General features: G+C 33.9%; 1 protein-coding gene across 1 annotated transcript in view; it reads right to left on the bottom strand.

Annotated features, from left to right (window-relative positions):
- USH2A (usherin) overlaps nucleotides 1-25,131 on the bottom strand; it is a 1,025,480-nt gene that overhangs the window by 563,936 nt on the left and 436,413 nt on the right. Inside the window, exons 30-31 of the mRNA XM_074264677.1 lie at nucleotides 14,089-14,202; nucleotides 12,056-12,217 (exon numbers count right to left, since the gene is read on the bottom strand). Of these exons, the coding sequence (XP_074120778.1) occupies nucleotides 12,056-12,217; nucleotides 14,089-14,202 (276 nt within the window). The remainder of the gene's footprint in view (nucleotides 1-12,055; nucleotides 12,218-14,088; nucleotides 14,203-25,131) is intronic.

Below are 25,131 nucleotides of genomic sequence, written 5' to 3' on the forward strand. Positions count from 1 at the left end.
ATTGTGAATAATTCATCTTTGGACAATCGTAATTTGATTAATTTCAGAAGGGGATCAAAAATGTTGATGGCAGAAATTGTGCTCAAGGTATTACAAGCAATCCTTACTCTTAATCTAGCTTTCTAGCTTCCATGGGATTTCAGTATCCCTAAGTATCTGAAAGTTTGGCTGATTTTCTGAAGCATTACCACAAACTTCTTAAGAAATTCCAGGTGCTCATTTGAAATGAGAATGCTCAGGTTGGCTACAGTTTGGATAGTCATCATCAATCAGGATGCCATCTGACCTGAACTTTGCAACAACCCTGGCACACTGAACATTTTCTTAGCTTTTTTTTTTCTTTCAACCATTGTACAGATTCCTTGTATAATGTTAAACGGTGCACAGAAACCTCTTGTAGTGATCCCAAAATAGGTCTTTCAATCTTTTGATAATGTTTTTAATAATAAGATTTGAAAAACAATTGTTTTTACCTCAAAATTCTTAAAAATCTTGTTATGGGACAGAAATAAGAGATTAATGGAGATCTTGCAAAAAAGATAAATGGCACTACAAGAATACTACAAAACTGGGGAAAAATTAATTGAACCTATACTTTTGATAAATATTTATTTTTTGCAGAAGAAAAATGCATACTCGTTTAAGCTGTCATTATACTAACCTACATCCTATTTTTCATATTATTAGTAATACATAATGTGGTAGTTTATATTCAAAAATAAAACTAGAATGTATATACCTCGTGTATTTATCCAGAAATATACCAAGGTTACTATGGTTACGAAAAATCCATTACCTTTGAATACAGAATGAAAAAGTTTGACTTAAAGTGTGCGCTATTTATTATAGCAAACATCAACAGCCTTCGGGAGGTTCTCTAACTGGATTCATTTTTCAGTGTCAGAACTGACCCACCATACTACTAGCTTATGGCCTATGCAAGGCAAAAAAATTTGAACTGTATGCATTTTTAAATATATTTTGTACTAACTCAAGGTGCAGAAATGCCTTTGAGTTTTAATGCTTCATATTTAAGAAGAGGAAAAAATCCATACCACCACGATGCTAAGTAGATTCTGACTTGAAATGCTTTCACTTTTTAACTGTATACTCTATGGCAGCAAAATCAATCTGTTTCTTGTAAAGGAAACCCAGTACTTCAGTTAAATGTCTAACAGGAAGAAACACTGAAGGAGTAGAAGAGGGAAAAGGACTTATTTTGGACTCCACATCATTAAGGGAAGAAATTATGCCAACTTCTAAAGACTTTTCTACTAATGGAAAGAAAAGAAAATTCAACATAATTTGACAGATTCTAACCAGAAGTAATAGGGCAAAATCAAAAACATAAGTCTGGAAGATGCTTTGAGCTTATATTCCATACTAGTTTTAAAAAATGTGGAAAATATCTAAACTATCGATTGTGTAATTTCATTTTTAATATCTTCAGGAAAAGATAGCCAAAGTAATGCATTTCTTGAGATTGCTAAATACATTGTTGCAAATGGTCCCCAATTTCAAATATAATTGCTCCACCTACAAGCCAAAGGTCAATTTTTACTTGGAAAAAAGTTAGAAAACCTTCTCTAATCTTTTCAGCTATATCTACATATACAGCTAGATAACCAATCACTGTCAGCAGCATCAACTTCAAATGAACACTTCATGAAACACAGAATGATACCATTCCCCGGATGTATTCTACACCGACAGATCTCAGAGTCACAAAGAGATCTCTATCAGAAATTATCTTTCTAAAACCTAGCTTTCCCCCCATTTTCTTATTCATGTCATCTCTTAGCCTATTGCATTAAAGTAAGTCAGTTCAAATGGATGACTAAATATTACTAGAATAAACACAAGTTGGGGAAATATAAACTATGTACATATATATGTATATATAATGTATACAAGTGCATATGTATGTGTATATGTATATACTAATATACATGTGTTTCTATGTGTGTGCTCCTATATATGTGTGTGTGAAACTTAACATAGGTGTTTAAATCAAAAAATAAAATTTTAGACACCAGAGTTTGTCTAGTCTACCCAATACTAAAATTGTTTCTATGACATTCCTATCAGATGAACAATTATCTTTTGATTGATATTTCCAGAGAGGAGGTCCCCACCAGTTCCAAAAGCAAGAACTATTAGAATGTTTTTCCTTATATTAAATCAAACTCTATATTCCTTTTATTTTCCTGTTTCTGTCCCTTGAAATAACAAATGAATACAATTAATTTTATGTTGTAAGTTTGTGATGTTTAAAACTCTAAACATTCCCTCTCTTTATCTTTCTAGCATCATTATTCTTTAATCTAAAGACCATTCTTTAAGGGATTTGTCCTTAAGTTTAAAGTTCACAAAATCATAAATAAATTAGAAGAACATAGGATAGTTTACCTCTCAGACTTGTGGAGGAGGAAGGAATTTGTGACCAAAGAAGAACTAGAGACCATTATTGATCACAAAATAGAAAATTTTGATTGCATCAAATTAAAAAGCCTTTGTACAAACAAAACTAATGCAAACAAGATTAGAAGGGAAGTAAGAAACTGGGAAAACATTTTTATAGTAAAAGGTTCTGTTAAAGGCCTCATTTCCAAAGTATATAGAGATCTGACTCTAATGTATAAGAAATCAAGCCAATCTCCAATTGATAAATGTTCAAAGGATATGAACAGTTTTCAGATAATGAAATTGAAACCATTTCCACTCATATGATGAGTGTTCCAAATCACTATTGATCAGAGAAATGAAAATTAAGATAATTCTGACATACCACTACACTCCTGTCAGATTGGCTAAGATGACAGGAAAAAATAATGATGAATATTGGAGGGGATGTGGGAAAACTGGGAGACTGATGAATTGTTGGTGTAGTTGTGAAAGAATCCAGCCATTTTGGAAAGCAATTTGGAACTATGCCCAAAAATTTATCAAACTGTGTATACCCTTTGATCCAGCAGTGCTACTACTGGGCTTATATCCCAAAGAAATACTAAAGAAGGGAAAGGGACCTGTATGTGCCAAAATGTTTGTGGCAGCTCTTTTTGTAGTGGCTAGAAACTGAAAAATGAATGGATGCCCATCAACTGGAGAATGATTGGGTAAATTATGGTATATGAAGGCTATGGAATATTATTGCTCTGTAAGAAATGACCAGCAGGATGAATACAGAGAGGCTTGGAGAGACTTACATGAACGAATGCTGAGCGAAATGAGCAGAATCAGGAGATCACTATACACTTCAACAATGATACAGTATGAAGATATATTCTGATTGAAGTGGATATCTTCAACAAAAAGAAGATCTAATTCAGTTCCAGTTGATCAATAATGGACAGAAACAACTATACCCAGAGAAGGAACACTGGGAATTGAGTTTAAAATGTTTGCACTATTGTCTTTCTACCCAAGTTACTTATACCTTTGGAATCCAATTCTTACTGTGCAACAAGAAATTTTGTTTTACACACATATATTGTATCTAGGTTATACTGTAACACATTTAATATGTATGGGATTGCCTGTCATCTAGGGGAGGGAGTAGAGGGAAGGAGGGGAAAATTTGGAAAAATAAATACAAGGGATAATGTTGTGCAAAAAAAATTACCCATGCATATGTACTGTCAAAAAAATTATAATTATAAATTAATTTTAAAAATTAAAAAAAAAAAAAAAAAAAAAAAAAGAAATTTGTTTCTGCACACATAAATTGTATCTAGGATGGAGGACTTCCAGCCAAGATGGCGGTGTGGAGGCAGACAGCTGCTTGAGCTCCGTGTTTTCTCTCAGGACTTACTTCATGACAAGCCTCAGAGTTAATGCTTGACCAGAAAAGAAACCCACAAAAAATCAATAAGAGACGACATCCTTGAAATTCGCCAGAGAAAGTCTGTGTTTGCTCAGGGGAGGGTCAAACAGACTGGGCGCAGACTGAGGGCAGGCAGCCAGAGCAAGACAGACAGCTCACACAGCTCAGACCAGAGGGGGGAGGGGTACGATCTCTGCCTTTTCTGCAAAAAGACTTTTACCCCAGTGTGGATATTCCATCTTGGCAGCAAGGTAGGATCAGTGGAGAGGGTGTAAACACCGGAGGTGAAGATTAAACCCCCAAAAAGCTAGCGTTTCTCAGAACCGGCCACCCCCAACCCCCACTTGGAGTGACTCAGCGAGTTCTCAGAGCCTCAGAGTGCAGATGCAGCACAGCCATCACTTTCCTGTTAGTGGCTCTCTGCTGCCCTACACCCAGTCTGTAGAGGAAGCCCATTAACACGATCCAGCCCCATCCCCCACCAAAAGAGACCAATTGTTTCTCTTGTCAATTTGTTTTCTTCCATTCCTCTCTTGACAAAATGAACAAAATCAAAAGGGCTCTAACCATTGACAGCTTCTGTATGGAGAGAGAGCAGACTTCAAATATTGAGGAGACTAAAAACAGACTGTCCCCAGAGGAATCAACTAAGGGGGATATGATCTGCTCCTCAATACAAAAGAATCTCATGGAGGAAATCAAAAAGGCTCTCACAAGAGAGCTAGAAAAGAAATGGGAAAAAGAAAGGGAAGCTTGGAAAGAGAGCCTGGAGAAGTCATCCAGAGTAGATAAAGAGATTAAATCATTGAGAAATAAAATTAGTGAATTAGAAAAGGCAAACAACTCCAAGGAAAACAGGATTAGTGAGCTGGAAAAAGTAAACAATTCCAAGGAAAACAGGATTAGTGAGCTGGATAAAGAAATCAGCTCTCTAAAAAATACAATGGATAAAATGGAAAAAAATTCCATAGAAGATTAAAAAAAAAAAAAAAAAAAACAATTGGACAATTACAAAAAGATATAAAAAAAGTGAGTGAAGAAAATACATCATTGAAAATTAGACTCGAACAAGTAGAAATGAATGACTCAAGGACAAACCAAGAGGTAGTCAAGCAAAACCAGAGAAATGAAACAATTGAAAAGAATGTCAAGTACCTTATTAGAAAGACAATAGTCCTGGAAAACAGATCCAGGAGAGACAATTTGAGAATAACCGGACTCCCTGAAAAATGTGAGGAAAAAAGAGTTTGGACACTATTTTTGAGGAAATTATCAAAAAGAACTGCCCAGACATTTTGGAAACAGAGGGTAAAATAGACATTGAAAAAATTCATCGATCACCTACAGAAAGGGACCCTAAAATCAAAATGCCAAGAAATATAGTGGCCAAGTTCAAGAACCATCAGACAAAGGAAAAATTATTGGAAGCTGCTAGAAAAAAGCAATTCAGATATAGAGGAGCCACAATAAGGATAACCCAGGATCTAGCAGCATCCACATTAAAAGAGTGAAGGGCCTGGAACATTCTATTCCAAAAAGCTAAGGATCTTGGTATGCAGCCAAGAATAACTTACCCAGCAAAAATGAGCATCAATAGTTTTTTTTTTTTTTTTTTTTTTTTTACTTTCAATTTTATTAATCTCACCTTTTATTTTTTGAATTTCAAGTTTGTGTTTGTCTGGAGGTTTTTAATTTGTTCCTTTTCTAGTAATTTTAGTTGTAAGCCCAATTCATTGGCCCTCTCTTTCTCTATTTTATGCAAGTAGGCCTGTAGAGATATAAAACTTCCCCTTATTACTGCTTTGGTTGTATCCCACACATTTTGGTATGATGTCTCATTATTGTCATTTTCTTGGGTGAAGTTATTAATTATATCTATGATTTGCTGTTTTACCCAATCATTCTTTAGTATAAGATTATTTAGTTTCCAATTATTTTTTGGTCTATTTTCCCCTGGCTTTTTGTTAAATGTAATTTTGATTGCATTGTGATGCTGAGTGAAATGAGTAGAACTAGGGGATCATTATACACTTCAACAATGATACTGTATGAGGATGTATTATGATGGAAGTGGATATCTTCAACATAGAGAAGACCTAATCCAATTCCAATTGATCAATGAAGGACAGAATCAGCTACACCCAGAAAAGGAATACTGGGAAATGAGTGTAAACTGAGAGCATTGGGGTTTTTTTTGTTTGTTTGTTTTGTTTTGCTTTTCTTCGCAGATTTTTTTTCCTTGCAAATACAATCCTTCTTTTGCAACAACAACAACAACATCAAAATGTGGTTCTGCACATATATGTTGTACCTAGGATACACTATAAGATATTTAATATGTATGGGAATGCCTGCCATCTGGGGGAGGTGATGGAGGGAAGGAGGGGAAAAACTTGGAACAGAGGGGAGTACAAGGGATAATGCTGTAAAAAAAAAAATTACCTATGCATATATACTGTCAAAGAAAATGTTATAACTATAAAAATTAATTTTAAAAAATTCTAATAAAAATTTTTTTTAAATTGTATCTAGGATATAATATAACACATTTAACATGTATAAGACTCCCTGACATCTAGGGAAAGGGGTGGAGGGAAGGAAGGGAAAAATCGGAACAGAAGTGTAAGTGCAAAGGATAATGCTGTAAAAAAGAATTACCCATGCATATGTACTGTCAAAAAAAAAAGTTATAATTATAAAATGAAAAAAAGTTTAAAGTTCACTATTTAATCTGTTCTTTTTCTGCTTTCTAGTCCCAGTTAAAACTATTGCCCTCTAAAGCATCTTTTGGTCTTTGGAGAAGTCAAGTCCTTTCCTACTGAGGCCCTTTAGACCTAACTGTTAAAATTTTAATGAATTCCTTTCTCAGTTCATTTGATATTCTCCCCCTTTTCTCTATTTCCTTTTTCTCTTTTGACAAAGATTACCCATATAACTGTCCCTAGCTCCTTCTTCTTTTGAATTTCTTGTCTGTCAGACAATTTTCCTAACAATTTCCTTAACAATTCTTCTAAAGAGTAATTAATATATCCATATGGCTCCAATAAGGATTTCCTCCTCCTCACAAACTGATCATCCATTATCTGCTATAATTTCACAATTTCCTTCGGGAATTTAGCATGCATGTTAGATGTATAAGCTGAATTACTTCATGTTTAGAAAAGTTCCAAGGGACTTAAACATTTAAAAATATTTAAGAAGCCACATTGATATCCTAACATGATTTTTTTTGCCTTTCTTCTGTGGGTAGTTCCTCAATTTGTGATTGCTTTTGGGTTAAAAGGCCATTTCACATTATATAAATATAGATAGATAGATAGATAGATAGATAGATAGATAGATAGATAGATATACAAATCCATGTTTTCTTTTAATAAACCCCTATATAACCAAAGCTCATTGTTACTACATATTTAAAACATAACTTTAGTTTTCCTTTCTATTGGCTAAATAATCCTATTTTATAGATATTATTTTTCAGTCATTGAAAATTTTCATTGGTTTCTGAATCTAATTCAATTCTCATAAATCCTTCATAAAATTAACAACACCCAATTAGCTATGATATTAGTGAAGGGTTTGACCAGTGTTCATTTGAGTAGAAGAATTATGTCACAGTCCTTACAGCTTCTAATTCTGCTAGAATTAGCTTTTCCACTAAAAAGCTACATGCTAAACTACTTTTTAATGTTTATTCTACTTTGCTTTTCATATCTTTCAATGTCATGTTTGTTTGTACCTATATTCTCCATTTTATGTAAGCATAATTTGTCATCTGTAATTATACTACTTTGCTCTGCTCCCTATTGGACTTTTATTATATTTCAAAATGGAACGTTTATCAAATTGATCAAGGTCAATTTGAATTCTAATTTGATGATCCCTGTATACAGCCAGTTGGTCACTAGGCCAGAGCAAGTAATGATTTTCATCAGGAAAATGGCAGAGATGAGTCCTTTCTATCATTTTCTGACCTGTGTGTTTCATGATGGTTGGAACTAAAGATATAAAATAAGGAAAGTTACATGGTTTTTATCTTGGAAAATTGCTTTAAAATGTAATGTTTCTCATTTCCTTCAATCTTAACAGAATTTGAAGGGAGATCTCTTAGCAGCATCCACTTTTAACAATAAACTTATTGAAAAGAACAGGGCCTACTTTTGCTTACAAAAGAGAAAATACCAAGCATATTCTTGGCTGTGGAATTTCTAGTCATTTGTGGCATTTGGGAGATGTCAGAGAAGCATGGGAGGATGAAAGATAGAATTAGTGAATGAATTACAGCCATAAAATTATTTTGCTGTTCCCTAAGCAGAAAAGGGAACATACATAGGTCATAAGAAGACAAATGCAACCAAACCTTTTTTTTTTTTTTTTTTTTTTTTTTTGGAACCTTCAACATGGTGTTAGAGAAATGGAAATAGGCAAATCTGTGACATAGATGGCTACCCTATATGATGAATCCAAATTATGAAAAATCCAGTGGGCAATTCAGTGACTTAATTCAATGCTACAGATAAATATTTAGAAAGGAACTCACTAAGTGGTAAGATACAAAGAAAAAAATAAAGTTGCTCTGCACTTGAGGAATTTTCAGTCTACTAAAGGTATACAACATGTACACAAATAAATAAATGCAAGGTGATTCAAGGAAGGAAAGAGGGTGGGAAATGGGATAGGAAGAAATTGATATCTGAGCTGAATCTTGAAAGAAAATTAGGGAAGATAAAGGTGGATGAGAATAAAGATTGCACTCCTGGCTTTGAATATGGGAAGGCACAAAGATAAGAAATGTCACATTGGGTTCCAGGATCTCACTGAAGATATTCCACTACTAAAAAAGCTATAGATTTTTAAATTCTTATTCCACCTACTATATTACAGTTATATATATATAGATATAGATATAGATACATATATATATACATATAGATATAGATATATAGATATATGGATATATATCTATATATCTATATCTATATGTATATATATGTATATATATATATGTATATTTCTATGTAGTTCTAGGATTCATTTCTTTATAGAATAAATACTAGTGACAAATTTATGTAACTAATTTTAGACAGTTTTGAGTTTTATTAGATATAATAAAATACCATTATTTAAAATAATCCAAATATCATATGAGTTTTTTTAATTAAATATACATTTTGGCAGTTTCAAAAATATTTAAGAAATTTTGGCAAATTAGACTATGTCATCCATATGATCTCTTCCAAATAATAGGTTCTACATGTCAGTTTCCTTGAACCAATATTACATTTGAATGAGATGAGGTGAGAACTTTCAAGACAGTTGTGAAAATAGAGTAAGGCTTCATCTACTTCAGTGTTTAAGACTCTGAAGGACTCTGAAGATCGAGTCAAGGACATAACTGAGTCCCTCTCCCATGATATCATTTTCTCCCTATTTCAGCCAAATATGGGCAACTATGTACTTATTGGCCAAGTTCAATTTTGTGGGTAGATCTCGCATTTAGAATGTAAGAATCTCAGCCAATGAGGATGAGGGTCAGGGGTGTTTTGCCTTAGGGATTAAAGGTGCTGCCCTGCCCACAGGAGGTGCTTCCTCTCTTCAATTGTCTGCTCAAAGGGTGGGACACCCTTCTTGTGAGAATGTAAAATAAACTTTGCTTTACTCTAGAGATCTCTCTAGCTTTTTTTATTAAATGGTGTTCTGTTAGGTTCTTACTAAGTGCTAATGAGATAATGAGATGATAGGTTCATACTAAGTGCTAAGTCAGTACTTAACAATTCTCTAGTTCCGGCCTTTAGGGGAGTTTTACCCCTGTGAACTCCTGGGGAGGAGCTTGCATGCTTAGGAGGAGCAAGTTCATTGGTTGAAGTAATTTTTCCCAGAAGCACTTATGTTATCCCATGCCCATTCTCTGGGAGGATAAAAGAAGACAACATTGAGCAAGGAAGAATCTTGTCTGGGCCAGAGTTGGGGCGGCTCTCTGGAGGAAGGAGTCTCTACTCTAGGTCAGAATTGGCGGCAGTTGAGACAGCAGATCTCCTCCCAGAGAGCGATGGGCAGTCTCTGGAGATAACAGAACTTTACAATGTTCCCTCACCATTTCCATACCATGCACATTTCTTAATCTGCCATGCATATATATACACACATATATACTGTTACTATATTATAAAACTAAAATTATTATAATTAATTAAGAGGTTCAATGACATTGAAGATTGCCCAAAGAGCAACTAAGAGATACATGGTAGACAGGAATAGAGTATGACACATTACACTAGAGGTGTACAGGGAAAATAATTTGAAGGATGTCATAGAGAATTAAATGACTGGAAAAAAATTATACCATCACAAAGTGAGTATGACTGAATGAACATTTATTAAGCACTTACTTTTACAAGCATTGTGCAAGCATTTGAAAATAAGTGAACTGATATTTGTAAGGAACCTGAAGATTTATAAAGGGCTTTATAAATATTATTTCATTTGATCCTAACAATAGTCCTGAGAGATAGGTGCTATTATTATCCCAATTTTGCAGATAAGGAAACTGAGGCTCATAGAGGCTGGATAATTGAGAACAACTACAAATAAATACATGAGATAGAAATTAAAATCATATCTCTCATATTAAGTCCAGCATCCTACTTACTATGCCATGATGGTTTTCTGTGGACAGCCAATGGACAGCTGCATGCTCTAATCACATTCATCCACTATCAATAGATGAATGCCTTTTAGTGAATTTATGGAAGGACATGAGTTGAGAAGGCATAACTGGATTATGATCTGTATCATTGGAGAGCTTATTATCATAAATGAGAATGCAAAGATGTCAGAATATTAGACATGCTATACAACATGAAAAGAAAACTTTGAAATCAGTCAATGAATCTGGGTTCTAGCCCTAGTTCCAGTTCTGATAATAACTAGTGAGGTCTTGGCCCAGTCAGTCAGCCTTGATGTGTTACAATTTTTTTTTCAGTAGTAAAATTGAATTAATCTCCATTATTTCTAAACTTTACAACATTCTGTGAGAACCAAATGAGTATTTTTAGGTTCACAAAGCACTTTCCTGTCTACCACTCTAGGGGATAGATAGTACAAAATTTTAATATCCAAATTTTTTGTATGTATAATTAGAATCTGAGAGTATGTGACCTAAGATTAGACAACTAATAAAGGATATTTATATAATATATGAAGATCTTTATTCCTATCTGAAAAGTCAGCACTCTTTCCACATTATGCACAAAGACAGCCTGTAAACTATTTGAAAGTCCGTTAAAATAATTTATATTTTAGTTTATAGTAAAATAATTTATATTTTAAGGGACTTTCAAATAGTTTAAATATATAAGATATATGTAAGATATTATTATAAAATGTAGGAGTTTTATGAATTATATCTTTTTAAATTAGTTGGCATGTTTTTATCAATTCAGTTTTACTTGTTTTTATGTCATATAAAGAGTATTCTATTTCTTTTCAGCACTATACTTCAGATTTTTGATTGGCAAAGTCACTATCCTTCATTGGTTGAGATGTTAACGGAACAGAATGGAATTTGGTTGGTCTGAATAAGTCAGGACTATATTAACTTTTGAAGCTATTATGATATGGAGTCAGAAAGCTTGTGAATTCTCTGTGTACCTCATATTTACAAGTTTAAATCTAGAATAATGAAGGTGGAGAGATAATATAGAGGGACAGAATAGTAACATATCGTGGGATAGAATGATTTGTGGAGGAGAAAGGAAGAAACAAGAAGGAACCATAAAGGAGAAAGCCTAGGGGCAGCAGAGAATCATCACCACATACATGCTTAATATAGCTTATTACACTATAATAAATCATAACTTATATTGTAAGCCCTTTAAGATTATAAATTTGTTTTAATCTATAACACTGCATAGTATTTAACATCGGTTTTACTGAACTTACATTTAGATTTGAATTCTGAATTTGAAGTCAGGAAGTCCTAAATTTATATCTAGCTTTCAGACATTTACTGTATGACCCTAAGTAAGTCACATAACTTTACAATACTTCCCTTTTCCCATCTATAAAATGATGATAATAATACCACCTACCTAACAGAACTGTCTTGAAGATAAAATGAGATCATATTTTTAAAACACTGTGTAGCCTTAAAGTACCTTAAAATGACAATAAGTATAAAAGTAAGAAGAGGCACATTACTGGCATATCAACAACCAAAAAAAGTCAACTTACCAGTGACAGTGTAGTTTTCGCTATATCCCGTGTAGATTAACATGTCATCCATGTATAATGAGTACTGAGTTATAATACCATTTGCCCTTTGGGGCAGGCTCCAAAACAGTATCAAAGTGTTGGGCAGAGACTTGGCTACTGGTGGCTGAACCTCTTCTGGGGCTAGAAGAATAGATTTATAGAGTATTACTTGATTTTAGATTTTCAGATTCAAACTTTGCAGACCCAATCATTGAAAAACCCAAGTGTGCCTTCATAGAAATGTTCCTATTCCAGCCTGTCAATAACTCTTTAAGGAACAGTGCTAATAGCTGTCCTGAATTGATGAGCTTGCTCATTGGGGATGGATAGGTACTGTTTTCCTTGATTCAGCTAATGGCCACATTATGACTTCCACAAAGCATTCATTAAAAAGTAAAGTGTGCCCATTGTCTCATTAAAACAAGGTAAAGAGTTCCACTTCCTTCCCTCTAGTAACTTATAATCTAATAAAACACTGAAATAAATTATTAACAAAGGACAGAGCCTTACAACCACAAACATATTGAACAAGTGTAAACACAAAATAAGTAATAATGTGCACAATTTACATTATGTATAAGCAAAGACAGTAGCAGTGTATTTTTTAATAGTAAGTAAAAAATGAAGTTACAGGAATTACTTGTTCAAATAAAACAAATCTTCTCATTCAGTTAAGGTGCAAGACTTCATGGAACAGCAAGAATTTGAGTTGTTTGAATCATGACTGAGGAGGGGGTGAAATCAGAAGTAGTAGTGAAAGATTTTGAGATAAATCATTGGAAGGACAGGAAGTAAACTAAAAGGAAAAAAAATTATATCACCTCAAGTGGACTGGTGGTAGGCCTTACAAGATAGGGTAAGGGGAATTAAGTGATTCTACAGGAAATCATCTTTAATCTTCTTTAAGCAAGAAAATAACTGCATGAACAAAAGGATGGATGTGCAGAAAAAAATAAACCTTGAAAGAACTGATATTTTTATTGAAAAGGAAAATCTCATTAACAGAGAATCCAGTTAATAAAAGTTACAAAACCACAAGAGCATTAGAGAAAGTTCAGCCATCTAAACCAGTTTCCTTCACTGGATTCTTGTATGCCTTAGCTTCTTTCATTCCTTAGATAGATTTTCTCTATAATCAGAAGCATTACATAATGATAACTGGCATTTATATAGTATTTAAAACATTTTACATATGTTATCTCATTTGCAGACTTCTCTTCTTCCTAAAGTTTTGAAGTCCCCTAAACAATTTTGCACACACAGTCCAAGAAATCAATAATTTTCATTCTCAAAAGGGAGCAACAATGCTTCAAATCATTTTGAGGTCCTGTCCTTTTTGAAGCAATGCATACTGGTGGTTGAGCAAAGCTTTAAGTACCAAATTGTAAAATGCTTTCTATTTCTTGCTGCCTTCTTAATGTAAGCTTTTCAAAACCTTAATTTATGCCTACAATTTGTAAGTTCCAAGTACAACAAAAGTGAGACTTAAGAAAAGACGAAGAAACCAGAGCAGTGACTAATAAATGGCTCAATTGGCATTTGGAGGTTCCATCATACTGAAATAATTGTTGCCTGTGCTGGTGTTTAGCAGTTAAAAGAGACCATGGAAATCAACCGTTTGATTCTCAATTTCATACTGTACCATACAATCAATTCTCTTTAGTCAGACTGTCTCTAGATTTACTTCTGAGCCATAGTAAAATGAGGAAGCTTTCATTAATCTTTCAGATGCTTCATATTAATGACAAGGCTCTTGCATGAACAATGTAACAGCAATTAAAAAGCCCATTAATCTGCATTACAGCTATTAAAGATGCATGTCATTAAAGGGTATGGAGTTTGATTCATTTTCGCACCCCCCAAAAAAATGGAGCAATTATGGTCTGGCAATGCACTTTGTCATCAAATTAGGTTGGGGTTTTCCAGCAAATGGCTTTGCAGCATTTAGCTCTTCTCCTATTTTATTATTCATGACTGAAATGTGGAAGTCAAGACCTTTGAAATTACTTTACCTTCTTGTGGAGTGGAGATGTTCAATGCATGTGTGCTCTCCGTACAACCAGCCAAAGTACAGGCAGTTAGGGTTACTGCATAGTTTTTGAAGGGTAGCAAGCCTGTCAATGTGCCTATAATATAAAAAGGAAAGCTTTAAGGATTTGCAGTAATGAAATATGCTCACAAACACTCAACAGAGTGAAAAGAAGAATATCCACTTCTATCCATTTCCCTACCTGAATACTTGCTGCCTGAGGAATAGGATGGCTAATAAAGAAAAAATTTGAGGTTGATATATTTCTACTTTGTTTATAAGACAACTTTAAACTGAGACTATCCTACTGCACCCCATAATGTTTTTATTATTATACAGAGCAGGAATACACAAAAGAATGCCTGTAAACATTATAGCAAATCAATATGATCTAATAAAGATAAATAATTAACAAGCTAATCAAATACAACCCTGTTTACATTTTAATTGGCAATTTAAAAAAATAAGATTTTTGTTCATTGATCAGAAATGGAAACATATTGAAATTTTAGATTGAATCTTTATGATAAGATATGATCTCATTCAAGATAAGGAACACTCTATTTCCTCTAGTTGTTCAGTTTCATAATCTTAGCCATCAGCATTAACTTTTCACTCTGACTCAATTACCCATCAAGTCACCAAGTCCAACTACTTCTAGTTCAATATCTCTTCTTAAAATTTTGACATGCCTTTATTATTCCTTAATAAATAATCATTATAGTGGGCTTCTTTTAGCAAAAAATTATCTCTACTTAATAAATCACATTTTGAAATAGCAAGTTATATAAGAAGCCAAAATAAGGTCACTCTTTTCCCCCAATTTGTGGGCAAAGTTGTCCACTGTGGCAAATGATTGGATTTGGAATCCAACGATTTAGATTCATGCTTAACTCTGCTGCTAAATATATGAATCTGAACAAATCACTTATCCCAAATCTATTTCCTAATTCACAAAATAAGAATATCAGTAATTATGCATCTGTATATCAGAATCTTTCTCATAGACTGATTATATAGATTTCATTTAGTAATTTATATCATGTAATTTGTCATCATAAATTCTATGTAATGAACTGATGCTAAGTGAAATGAGCAGAACTAGGAGATCATTGTATATGGTAACAACAAAATTATATGATGATCAATTCTGATGGACATGGCTTTTTTCCAACAATGAGATGATTCAGACCAGTTCAATGGTCTTGTGATGAAGAGAGCCACCTCCACCTAGAGAGAGGACTGTGGGAACTGACATAATATTTTCATTCATTTTGTTGTTGTTTGACTGCATTTTGTTTTTTTCTCATTTTTTCCTTTTGATTTAATTTTTCTTGTGCAGCAAGATAATTGTATAAATATATATGCCTATATTGGAATTAAAATATATTTTACCATCTTTAACATATATTGGATTATATGCCATCTAAAGGAGGGGTAGGGAGGAAGAGGGGGTGGAAAATGGAATACAAGGTTTTTCAAGGGTCAATGTTGAAAAAATTATCCTTACATATGTGTCCTTGAAAATCCTTGAAAATAAAAAAAACTTTGAAAAACTTCAATTCTATAAAAAATATAAACTATATTTTATCATGAGAATTGTTGTTAAATTGTTTCAGCTATATGCAATACTTATTGACCTCATTTGGAATTTCTTAGGCAATGATACTGTAGTAATTTGCCATTTCCTTCTCTAGATTAGATGAAAAAAAACTTCTGGGTCATATTGCTAGTAACTGAGCTCAGATTTGTCTAGTCCAGGGCTATTACTCTACCTACTGTGTCACCTAAGTAACCATGAGGCGATATGAGAGATTAAATCTGGAACTTAAAAAAAAAATGAACAAGTTGCTGGGCTATATGGTATAATGAATGGAATTCCTATGAAGTTTAAGTTCCTACTTTATATACTCTCTATCATAAGCTGTGTGGTATAGGATAAAATGCTTAATGTCTGTGAGATTTAGTTTCTTTGTAAAATGTGTTTGGACTAGGTAATCTCTAGACTGCATTTCATATTTAATATTCAGTGATTGATACATACTGGTACAAAATTGTGACTTTAGGCAAAGTTTATAATTTTATACCAGTCCCTTTTTCAACCTTCTCTTTCTGGGGCCATCTTTGAATTCTAAACCATCATCCTACCAACTTCAGCATTTCACACAGGTAGCATTTTATTCATCAAAATCATTTCTCTATTTCCTTAATGTCCTTCTTTTAGCATGATTTCATAAAAGAAAGAAATCTGGTGAATCAATTTACCTTGTGATCTAAAATGACTGATAGCAATCTCCAATGTCTTCAGAAATTCATCTTTTTACCTGACTTTGTCCCTAACCTATTTTTCTTCATCCTGCTTTCTACCTTTACTGTGTAACCCAGACCCTTTCTTATTCTGCTATTAAGTTCCCTATTCACCCAATCCTTCATCAATCCCTTTCTGGTTTTAATTGTTTCCTTACCTATCTTGAAACCCATGATTAACCATTTTAATGAGTGCTGATTCACTCTAAAACTTATCTCCCCCTTGATCTTCTTCAATGCTTCCCTTGTCAGTTTTTTAAGAGGGGTAGCTCCCAACATCTGCTTTCTCTTTTTTTACTCTTTACTTTCAAAGAATGTTGGAGAAAGTCATCAAATTATATTAACAGAGTCCATTCATATTCTCTAACCTCATCTTCATTGCTACCTGGCAATATGTTTATTCATCTTTTGCTGTTTATCCTTTCTCCTAGAGCATTTACTCCAAGCATTTTATACATATATTTATGCTCTTATCCAAGCCTCTCTTACTCCAAAAATATCTTCCTTTTCTACTTTAGTAAGAAGAATTACTAAGCTGAGTCATTTGGCCACACTAAGCTTAGAATCCTTAAGCACATTTTACAATTACTTCATAGGTTTGTTATTAACAATATTCCTGACATGATGCTTTGCTTTCTTCTTTGGTGGTTTGTTCAGTTCTCCAAGAAGCATGCTCAGGTCTTCAATAACTTAAAGAATAATAATAATAAAAAAAAAAACTTCCTCTCAACCCTTTTCACTAAGACTACTATTTTCTCAAAATTTGTCTCAAAAATCAACACATATATATAAACTTTGATTCAATAATATCTTTCAGGCTTATACTCCAAAGAGATAAAAGAAAGAGGGAAAAGTCTATATACACAAGGGTTACCAACCTGTAATAACTAACATTTAGCACTTTAAGGTTTCTAAGGCATTTTAAATATATCATTTCATTTGATCCTCATAACTCTGTGAAAAAGGTGCTATTATTATGCCCATTTTATAGATGAAGAAAATGGGGCTAAGCTGGTGAGTTTATGAGGTTAAATTCAAACTAATATTTTCTCGATTCCAAGTTCAGCATATTATCCATTGTACCACTTATCTTTATTACTACTTCATGGGGAATTAATATTTACTCATATGGTATATTAATTTAATGTAATTATAAATTAATAAAATTAATTTCTGTCATAAAATGAGGAAATTCACAGTTTTAAAGGAAATTAGGTCTATCTCTATGAAATGATTCAGAATGAATTGAGCAAAACTCAGAGATCAGTTTATGCAATGATAATATTATGAAGAAATTTGGAAAGGATTTAGAATCATTCAATTAAAATCCATGATTCCAAAGAAATGAATATGAAATATGAGGTCTACTTAATAGAGTGATAGACTTCAAATACAGAACAAGATATACATTTTCAGAATTGTTCAATATGGCATTTTATTTTGTTAGATTATGCATATTTGTAATAATAGTTAACTGTCCAATTTAGGGCAGAGAAAGTGGGAGGAACAAATAACAAAAGATTGTAAAATATACATGTATACATTTTTGAAAAAGAAATTATAGTTTAAAAAAAAAAACAAAAGAAAAACTATGATTTGTAATGTACCTTCCCAATGGCTTCTTGTTCAGTCATTCATTTGTATTTGACTTTCCAGGATTTAGCAGACCAAAGCACATCAATACATGAGGTTTTACTGGAAAAAGATACTGGAGTACTTTGTCATTTCCTTTTCCGTTGGATTATAGTAAATAGAGATTAAATTATCTGCATGGGTCACATAGGTAGTCAGTATCTGAGATCAAATTTGAACTCAGGTCTTCCTGACCCCGGGACCAGTGAGCCATTTAGCTGCCTCCTCTTCCTCACTACCATACTATCAAAACCATCTGGATCACCAGTGCCTTCTAACTGCTAAAACTAATAATTTTTTCTCAGTCTTCATATTCTTTGATTTCTGTAATACTTATTTTGGAAAATCCCTTCCCTCACTTGGCTTCCATAGAATTCTCTTAAACTAGTTTTTATCTGACTATTCCTTAGATTTCTCCATTCTCTGCTTCCTCTTTCAAGCCTTTAAATATCTTTGTCCCCCAAAGTTGTACCTTAACCTTCTTTTCTTATCACTTCTATATGTTATCCTTGAACAATGTCATCTGCTCCAATGGCTTTGATATCACTTCCTTGAAGAGGATTTATAAATTTGCATCATTATCCATGGCCCCTTTACTGAGCTTCAACCTTCACTTTGAACAACTTACTAGACAACTCCATGGAGATAATTTAAAAATTCACCCTCAATATATCTATAAAATGAAATGGTCTTTAGCCTTCTTTACACTAAATGCCAGTTCTTTCTACTTACTTCCCCATTTGTATTCAGACCATCCATGCTACTTCTTCCTTTGGTCCCACATCCCACTAGTCATCATTTCTTAGTAACTACTTCTGAAATTTCCCTGTCACCTAAAACTTCTTTGACAATCTTATAACTGACAAATTACTTGAAGCAGACATTATACCTAGATTAATGCAAAATGTTAGCTCCAAGCTAACTTTGCTTTATAAGCCTTCTACATAGAGCAAATAAATAAAGCTTCACAGCTTTATTACAGAATCTAAAAGTTGAAAGGCCATCTAGTTTAACCCATACATAAAAGTAATAAGAGGATATTATAACATGGTCAACAAGCAAATATGTTTGAGTTCTATTCATTTTACCAAAACTTGTGCAAATTTCCTTGTTCAAAAACTTTGTGTGCATGTCTCTCTGCCTGTCTCAATTTGTCTATCTTTTTGTTTCTCTCTCTTGCTTATGAAATAAATTCTAAGGGCCTTAGATTGGTATTCAGTTGGATGCCCCATTATATTTTGAGCTTTTCAAGGATAGGAGCAATCTTTTGTCTTTCTTTTTATCCCCACTACTTAGTATAGTATACTATTACAGTAATATAGTAAGTGCTTAATAAATGCTTTGCCTGACTGACTCTACAACATGGCTTTGAACGCATTTTTTTCCAACCTTCCTTCTCATTACCCTACTATATGCACTCTATTTCCAACCAAACTATATTTTCTCCCATTCCCCCAAATGTCCAGTAATTTCTGTCTGTATTTTTCAAAGTTGATACACAAAGAAGCAAACTCAAGTCAAAAGAATGAATGCCCAATGGGGAATTATGAAAGTGATTCAGGGGGATGAGAGAAGAATATTCTCAGTGAAGGGAGTTTTCTAAAAAAAACACTAAAACCACACCAAATAGATAAGAGTCTACTGCATTCATGCATAAAACTGCCTACAGATACCATGGTGCAGCATCCTAATGATAAAAAGATTTAATTAATTTCCCTAAGGTCTTTATTATCGAGGAGTTAATAGGGCACTGGGGAGAATAAAGTTTGTGACCTTATAGTGACATAGATAAAATAAGCTATAATATCATTTTAGACTTTCATTCATTCAGCAAATATTTATTATTGACTCTATACAAGGCACTATCTTTTACAGATACATGTGTTGCCTCTTGTATGGGGATACCATATGAAAAATTAAACCATATGTACATGCATATATGCCAATGCTTTGAGTTCTTTGGAGTCAAAGGACTATATAAATCTAAAACTGCATTATTCTCATTGAAAAAATAATAAAAATCCGTTCCAGAACATTACTTAGCATTTTTACAGGCAAGCCTTCAGAAAGATTATGGACAATATCTTATTATGAAATAATTCCCTCCCAAATCATGACTAAGGTTCATTGTTGAAACAAAGGATAAGTTAGCCTACAAAGCAAAGGGCACAAAGTGTAAAACTTAGGGAGAGCTGTGCCAAGTCAGTTATCAACATAAGATACACCAAATGACCTTGACCATATGGCTTAACCTTTGTTCTTGCTGTTACAAAAATCCAAGTTGTTGCATGTGTAAATCAAGGGTTTCAGTCTCTGGTGTTTTCCCCTTTAAACCTTTAGGCCTTTGAGAAAAGGGAAGCATTGCATTCAGAGTTCTAATATTGTGTGCATTGTTGGAGAAATTTACCAAGCAACATTTCATTGGAAAGTACTGAGCTTCTGAAAGATGCTGGAGTGAAACTAGATCATCTTTCAAGTCATTTATCAAAGTGTTCACATTTCCCATTTCAAGGTAGGTGAAACAATAATAAATACTCAGAAAGAAGAGCTGAAAAAACTGAGAGGGAAAAGAACTCAGATGTGTGGGTTCTTGCCAGCTTTTAATACCACATAGAGCACATAATAGCACATAGAGGGCTTTGGACAATTTATAAATAACACTTTTTAAGATGTGATGTATATTCTACAGGCTAAGGTGGCATTTCCTTCCTATGTCCAAGAACCACCTTGTAATATTATGCCTTCAAAATCTGTCAAAACATAAGAAGGGTACTGGGAGGAAGGTATTAGGAGATTGGTATGCTTTAGAGAAGCCTTCAAGGTTTTGCAATTTTGCTTCTAGGTCACCATTTAAGGAAAGACTGAAAAGAAGCAACCACTCAGTGTAAATCTGGGAGGCAGAAAAGAACAGCATAGCATCATGGAGAAGATACTAAATTTGGAATTAAAAGAGCGAGGTTGGAATCCTGAGAGTAACTTTCCATGTAACTTCAATCTCCTTATCTAGAAAATGTGAAGGGGGCTTAAATCAGATGATCTCTACTTCCAACTTAGCTTCTGTGGTGTTTTGGTGAACCTCAGTACTCTGCCAAGGCAGAAATGATCTTAAGATTCACTAAGTGACCTTGAGAATGTTACAATCCCTTTTTCCTAGTTTACCTATAGCACTAAAAGATCACCAAGTTGAACTGAAGCAGATATTTATAAAAAGGACTGCTATTCCCAAAGGAAATAGACAAGATTCTCCATGAGTGTGTAGAGCCTTTTTGGAGATGCCACTAGGGACCATTTAATGCATGAAACTAGTAATTTACCTAATGGCACCTTTTAAAGTGTCTAATTCACACTTAAATATTTTATCTCCAGTAGAATAGTTTCACTATGATACTATATCATCATCAGAAAGCATTTATCACTGTTTCCTCATCTGTGAATCTAAGGCAAGGTGCTATAAAAAGTCCTGCTCAGTAGGGGGCTTCCAATCTAAGGCAATATTAACTCAAAAAAACCTACAGGTAATGGTCACATATATTCTCATTCTTCAGGGTCAAACTCAAATGCAATCTTTTCAGTGAATTTTTCTTTGATATCTGCAGCTCAAAATGATCTCTTCTTCCTCATATCTCTTACTAAATTTTACTTGGGTGCTACCTCTGTTATCCCCTTTTACTTTGTGTCATGTTTATTTGTGTGCATGTCTTAGCCTCCATATTCTATTTAAGATCCTTGAGACTAGGGACTCTTTCTAACTTTGGGTTTAGAGAGTCTAATGGTTCCTTTTTACACACTATATATTCAATAAATGTTTGTCAAATTGAATTGGATTGAAACAAATATTGGACACAAAAGCGAATACAATTATATATGGTGGACTGATTATTAAAAATTCCTTGATATTTGTTTTGCTCCCTGAAATTATGGATTTTTCATTTTAGAAATTTTCGAAGAGATCTTTCTCTTTTTTTAACCATTTAGTAACAATCCTGACTGAAAACAGGGAAAATCAAGTGACCTCTAAGAGTTTCCTTTTGACCAGAAGACTCTATAACAAAAAAAGAGAGAGAGAGAGTCAGCAACTATATTAGGAAATCTGTCTATCTATTCCGGTAATGGAAGAGGGTGATTTGGAAGAACACTGAATAAACGTAGAGTAAGCATTATTGATATTTTAAAAGTGTTAGTGTCCCATGTAGCAAACACAGGGGTGTTGGCATATGTATTAAAATCGCTGGCACCAGCAGGTTCAGAAATCTCTGTGCTAAGCGCTAATGCACTTTTGAGAAAATCTGACATGCAACATCAAGGGAATTTGAAGAAAAGTAAACACATTCTTCTTTAATTGCAAGCCTGGGCCACTGAGTGGGTGAAGGAACCCAACAAAAGGATAGCTGAATGACTATCTATCTATGTAACACACACACACACACACACACACACACACACACACACACACTAGCTTTTATACATTTTAGAAAAGAATTCAAATCCTGGGTGTCAGGTCCCTTTGGTATCCAGTACTTTTAAAATTCTACCTCTTGGCAAAAGGGAAGGAGAAAAGAGTGGAGCAGCAAAATCTTATCCTCAGACTACAGAAACATATATCCCTCTTGCAATTGTGTGAACTTGAAAAGAAATCTGCAAAAACAGACAATAATACTAGTGTAGATAGTTATGAAAATTCATCTTTACTGGTGGCTAATGTAGCTTCCCAGTTACCACTATGCCATTAAGAATATGTCAGAGAAGGAGATGAATGAGAGGATGGCTAAAAAAGATGGATAGATAGAGGGAGATAGGTAGAGGGATAGATTTTCCCATAACATGTAAATAGCCCAGGGAATATCCCAACCAGATATGAACAGTTTCTTCTTCAAGCCTTTCAGAGGATTCTTCCAGACCTTTTGTTGGATTCATAATTTAGCACTACAGCCTTATAGTGGGTCTCAATATAAAGATTTGAGAATCCATGCTATTTAACAGCATGCTACCTTTCTTTTTTTCCCTTTTCTTTTGCTTTTTTTAAAAGGTGAAAAATCTGTCTGCCTCTCAAACTTCAGTTCATTCCTAGCTTCATAATAAGTCAAATCCAGAAACATTTACTAAATAGACACCTATTATGAACCAAGTATTGTGCTTAAAACTAAAAAACAAAGCAAAACATAAGATCCATTGGATATGCAAGAAGCTCATCACTGAAACTAAGTTAAGATTAAATCTTCCAAGTACTTCCAAGTACTGGTTCATCCTGCAGGACCAGTTCTGCTTACCAAAATGGCCCACTAGAAACTCACATTCCACTGGTACTATGTGAATTTATAAGAGGTGAAAGGATGGCATTATAATAGAAAGTGTCCTTGGAAAGTTATGGTAAAACTTTCAAGGATCAAGGATCATATGTCTCCTTTCCATTTCTCAACCATCATTCTTATTCTATCAGAGCAACTAACAATGTATTTGTTGAAGATTAGGAACAAAATATACATTGTTGAATGACTAATAGACTTTTTTTTATCCTTTTAGGTCCTCTTAGATAGATTCCTCTTCAGAAAGGTATATTCCCTCCTAGGGAGAGAAAGAAGTAATAGGCAAAGACATGGTTTCTTCCAGCTGATAGATTTATCTCCAACACTTTTCTCCCTTTGCCTCTAACCTCAAATTTCAAAGGAGCAAAAGGGAAAATATTAATAATTGGAGGCAGCCTAACCACCCAAGAGAAAATCACTGCTGAATTGACACCAGCTGTGCAAGCCTTTGAGACTCTAATAGTACTATGTTTGCTGAAAGGCAATAAAACAGCAACGAATGAGTCTGCTTTGACACTGAAATTTTACTATTAACTTCTGTGACTAAATGTAGAGAGACACAAATGGGGAAAGCATCTCAAAACAAAATGGCTTCCTTTTAAAAACGAAACTTATTTTGGATCAGGCAAAAATACAATTTTTATTTATACACTTCAGCAAACTATCCTTTTTTTCCTCTCCTCAGCTGCCAACTTAGGTGTTTGGCCAGCATCCACTGTAATCTGTTCTCCTTCATTATGTTAATCTGTGGGCGGAAAGATTTCTGTCATCTTCGAATCGCTTGTACAGCAATGGTAAACACCTTGGCCTGTCTGTAATTGGACAGGTGTCTGCATTGATGTCACCCAGCTTTTAATTCAATTAAAGAACTGGCTGCTCTGCTCTCATTACCCACTCATTTCCGCTGCACTTTTAGTCTGGCAGTGAAATTTGCACATAGCAATTGCCTACCCCAGAGTCCAATGTCAGCAGTCCCATAACAAAGATCATCCTTGATGTACATGCATTATTTTTAAAGGACTGAAACAATCTAATAATGTTTCAAAATCGTGTATACTACCTGAGTCTAGCAGATGATGGCAATTTATTATCTTTTTAAAAATACATGTACTTTTAAAATTTCTCTTAGAATGCCAAACTACTTAACCAGGGTACTGGGCAATAATTAGAATCAAGAAGAATAAACAGAAAGATTCTTTCCATTTCCTGATCCCCAGGGCTTTCTTCCATCTCCAGAGAACTCATCAGAGTACACTGCTCTTATTTATTTCCTGGCACTTCATATTTGGATCAAGAAAGTGAGGGTGGGCAAGAGCAAGGCATTTAATAAGAATGCCATCTGGTAAGGGACACAGCAGAGGCAGGGCAGCTAATGCTACCTGGAAGCAGAATGAAAGAACCCACAATTGTCAAGGAATGAACCTCATGCAAATCATTTAGGGAAGAGGTAGTGTCTTCTAGCTCAGGTTTCTGCTGCAGTGCAGTGGAATTCTTCCGGTTTTTAAATAGTACATTGAAGAATAAGTTACCAGACTGCAAAACTTCCTACCTGGTAGATGGATTATAGACAGTAAATCAATCCAACTCATGGCACTTTCTGCCCACTTAAAGGAACCTCTGAAAATAAATTAAAGTTCTAACACAGACATTTTGACACAGTGGCCCCATGAAACTGAATAATGACATTTGTTAAATATGAATGAAAATTTAACAGTCTAACAGTGATCTGGAAAATCACCTATAATGTTTCTACTCTTCACAGAGTAGCCTTCCATGCTATTATT

Source organism: Sminthopsis crassicaudata, chromosome 4 (assembly GCF_048593235.1).
Source record: "Sminthopsis crassicaudata isolate SCR6 chromosome 4, ASM4859323v1, whole genome shotgun sequence".
Taxonomy (NCBI): Eukaryota; Metazoa; Chordata; class Mammalia; order Dasyuromorphia; family Dasyuridae; genus Sminthopsis; species Sminthopsis crassicaudata.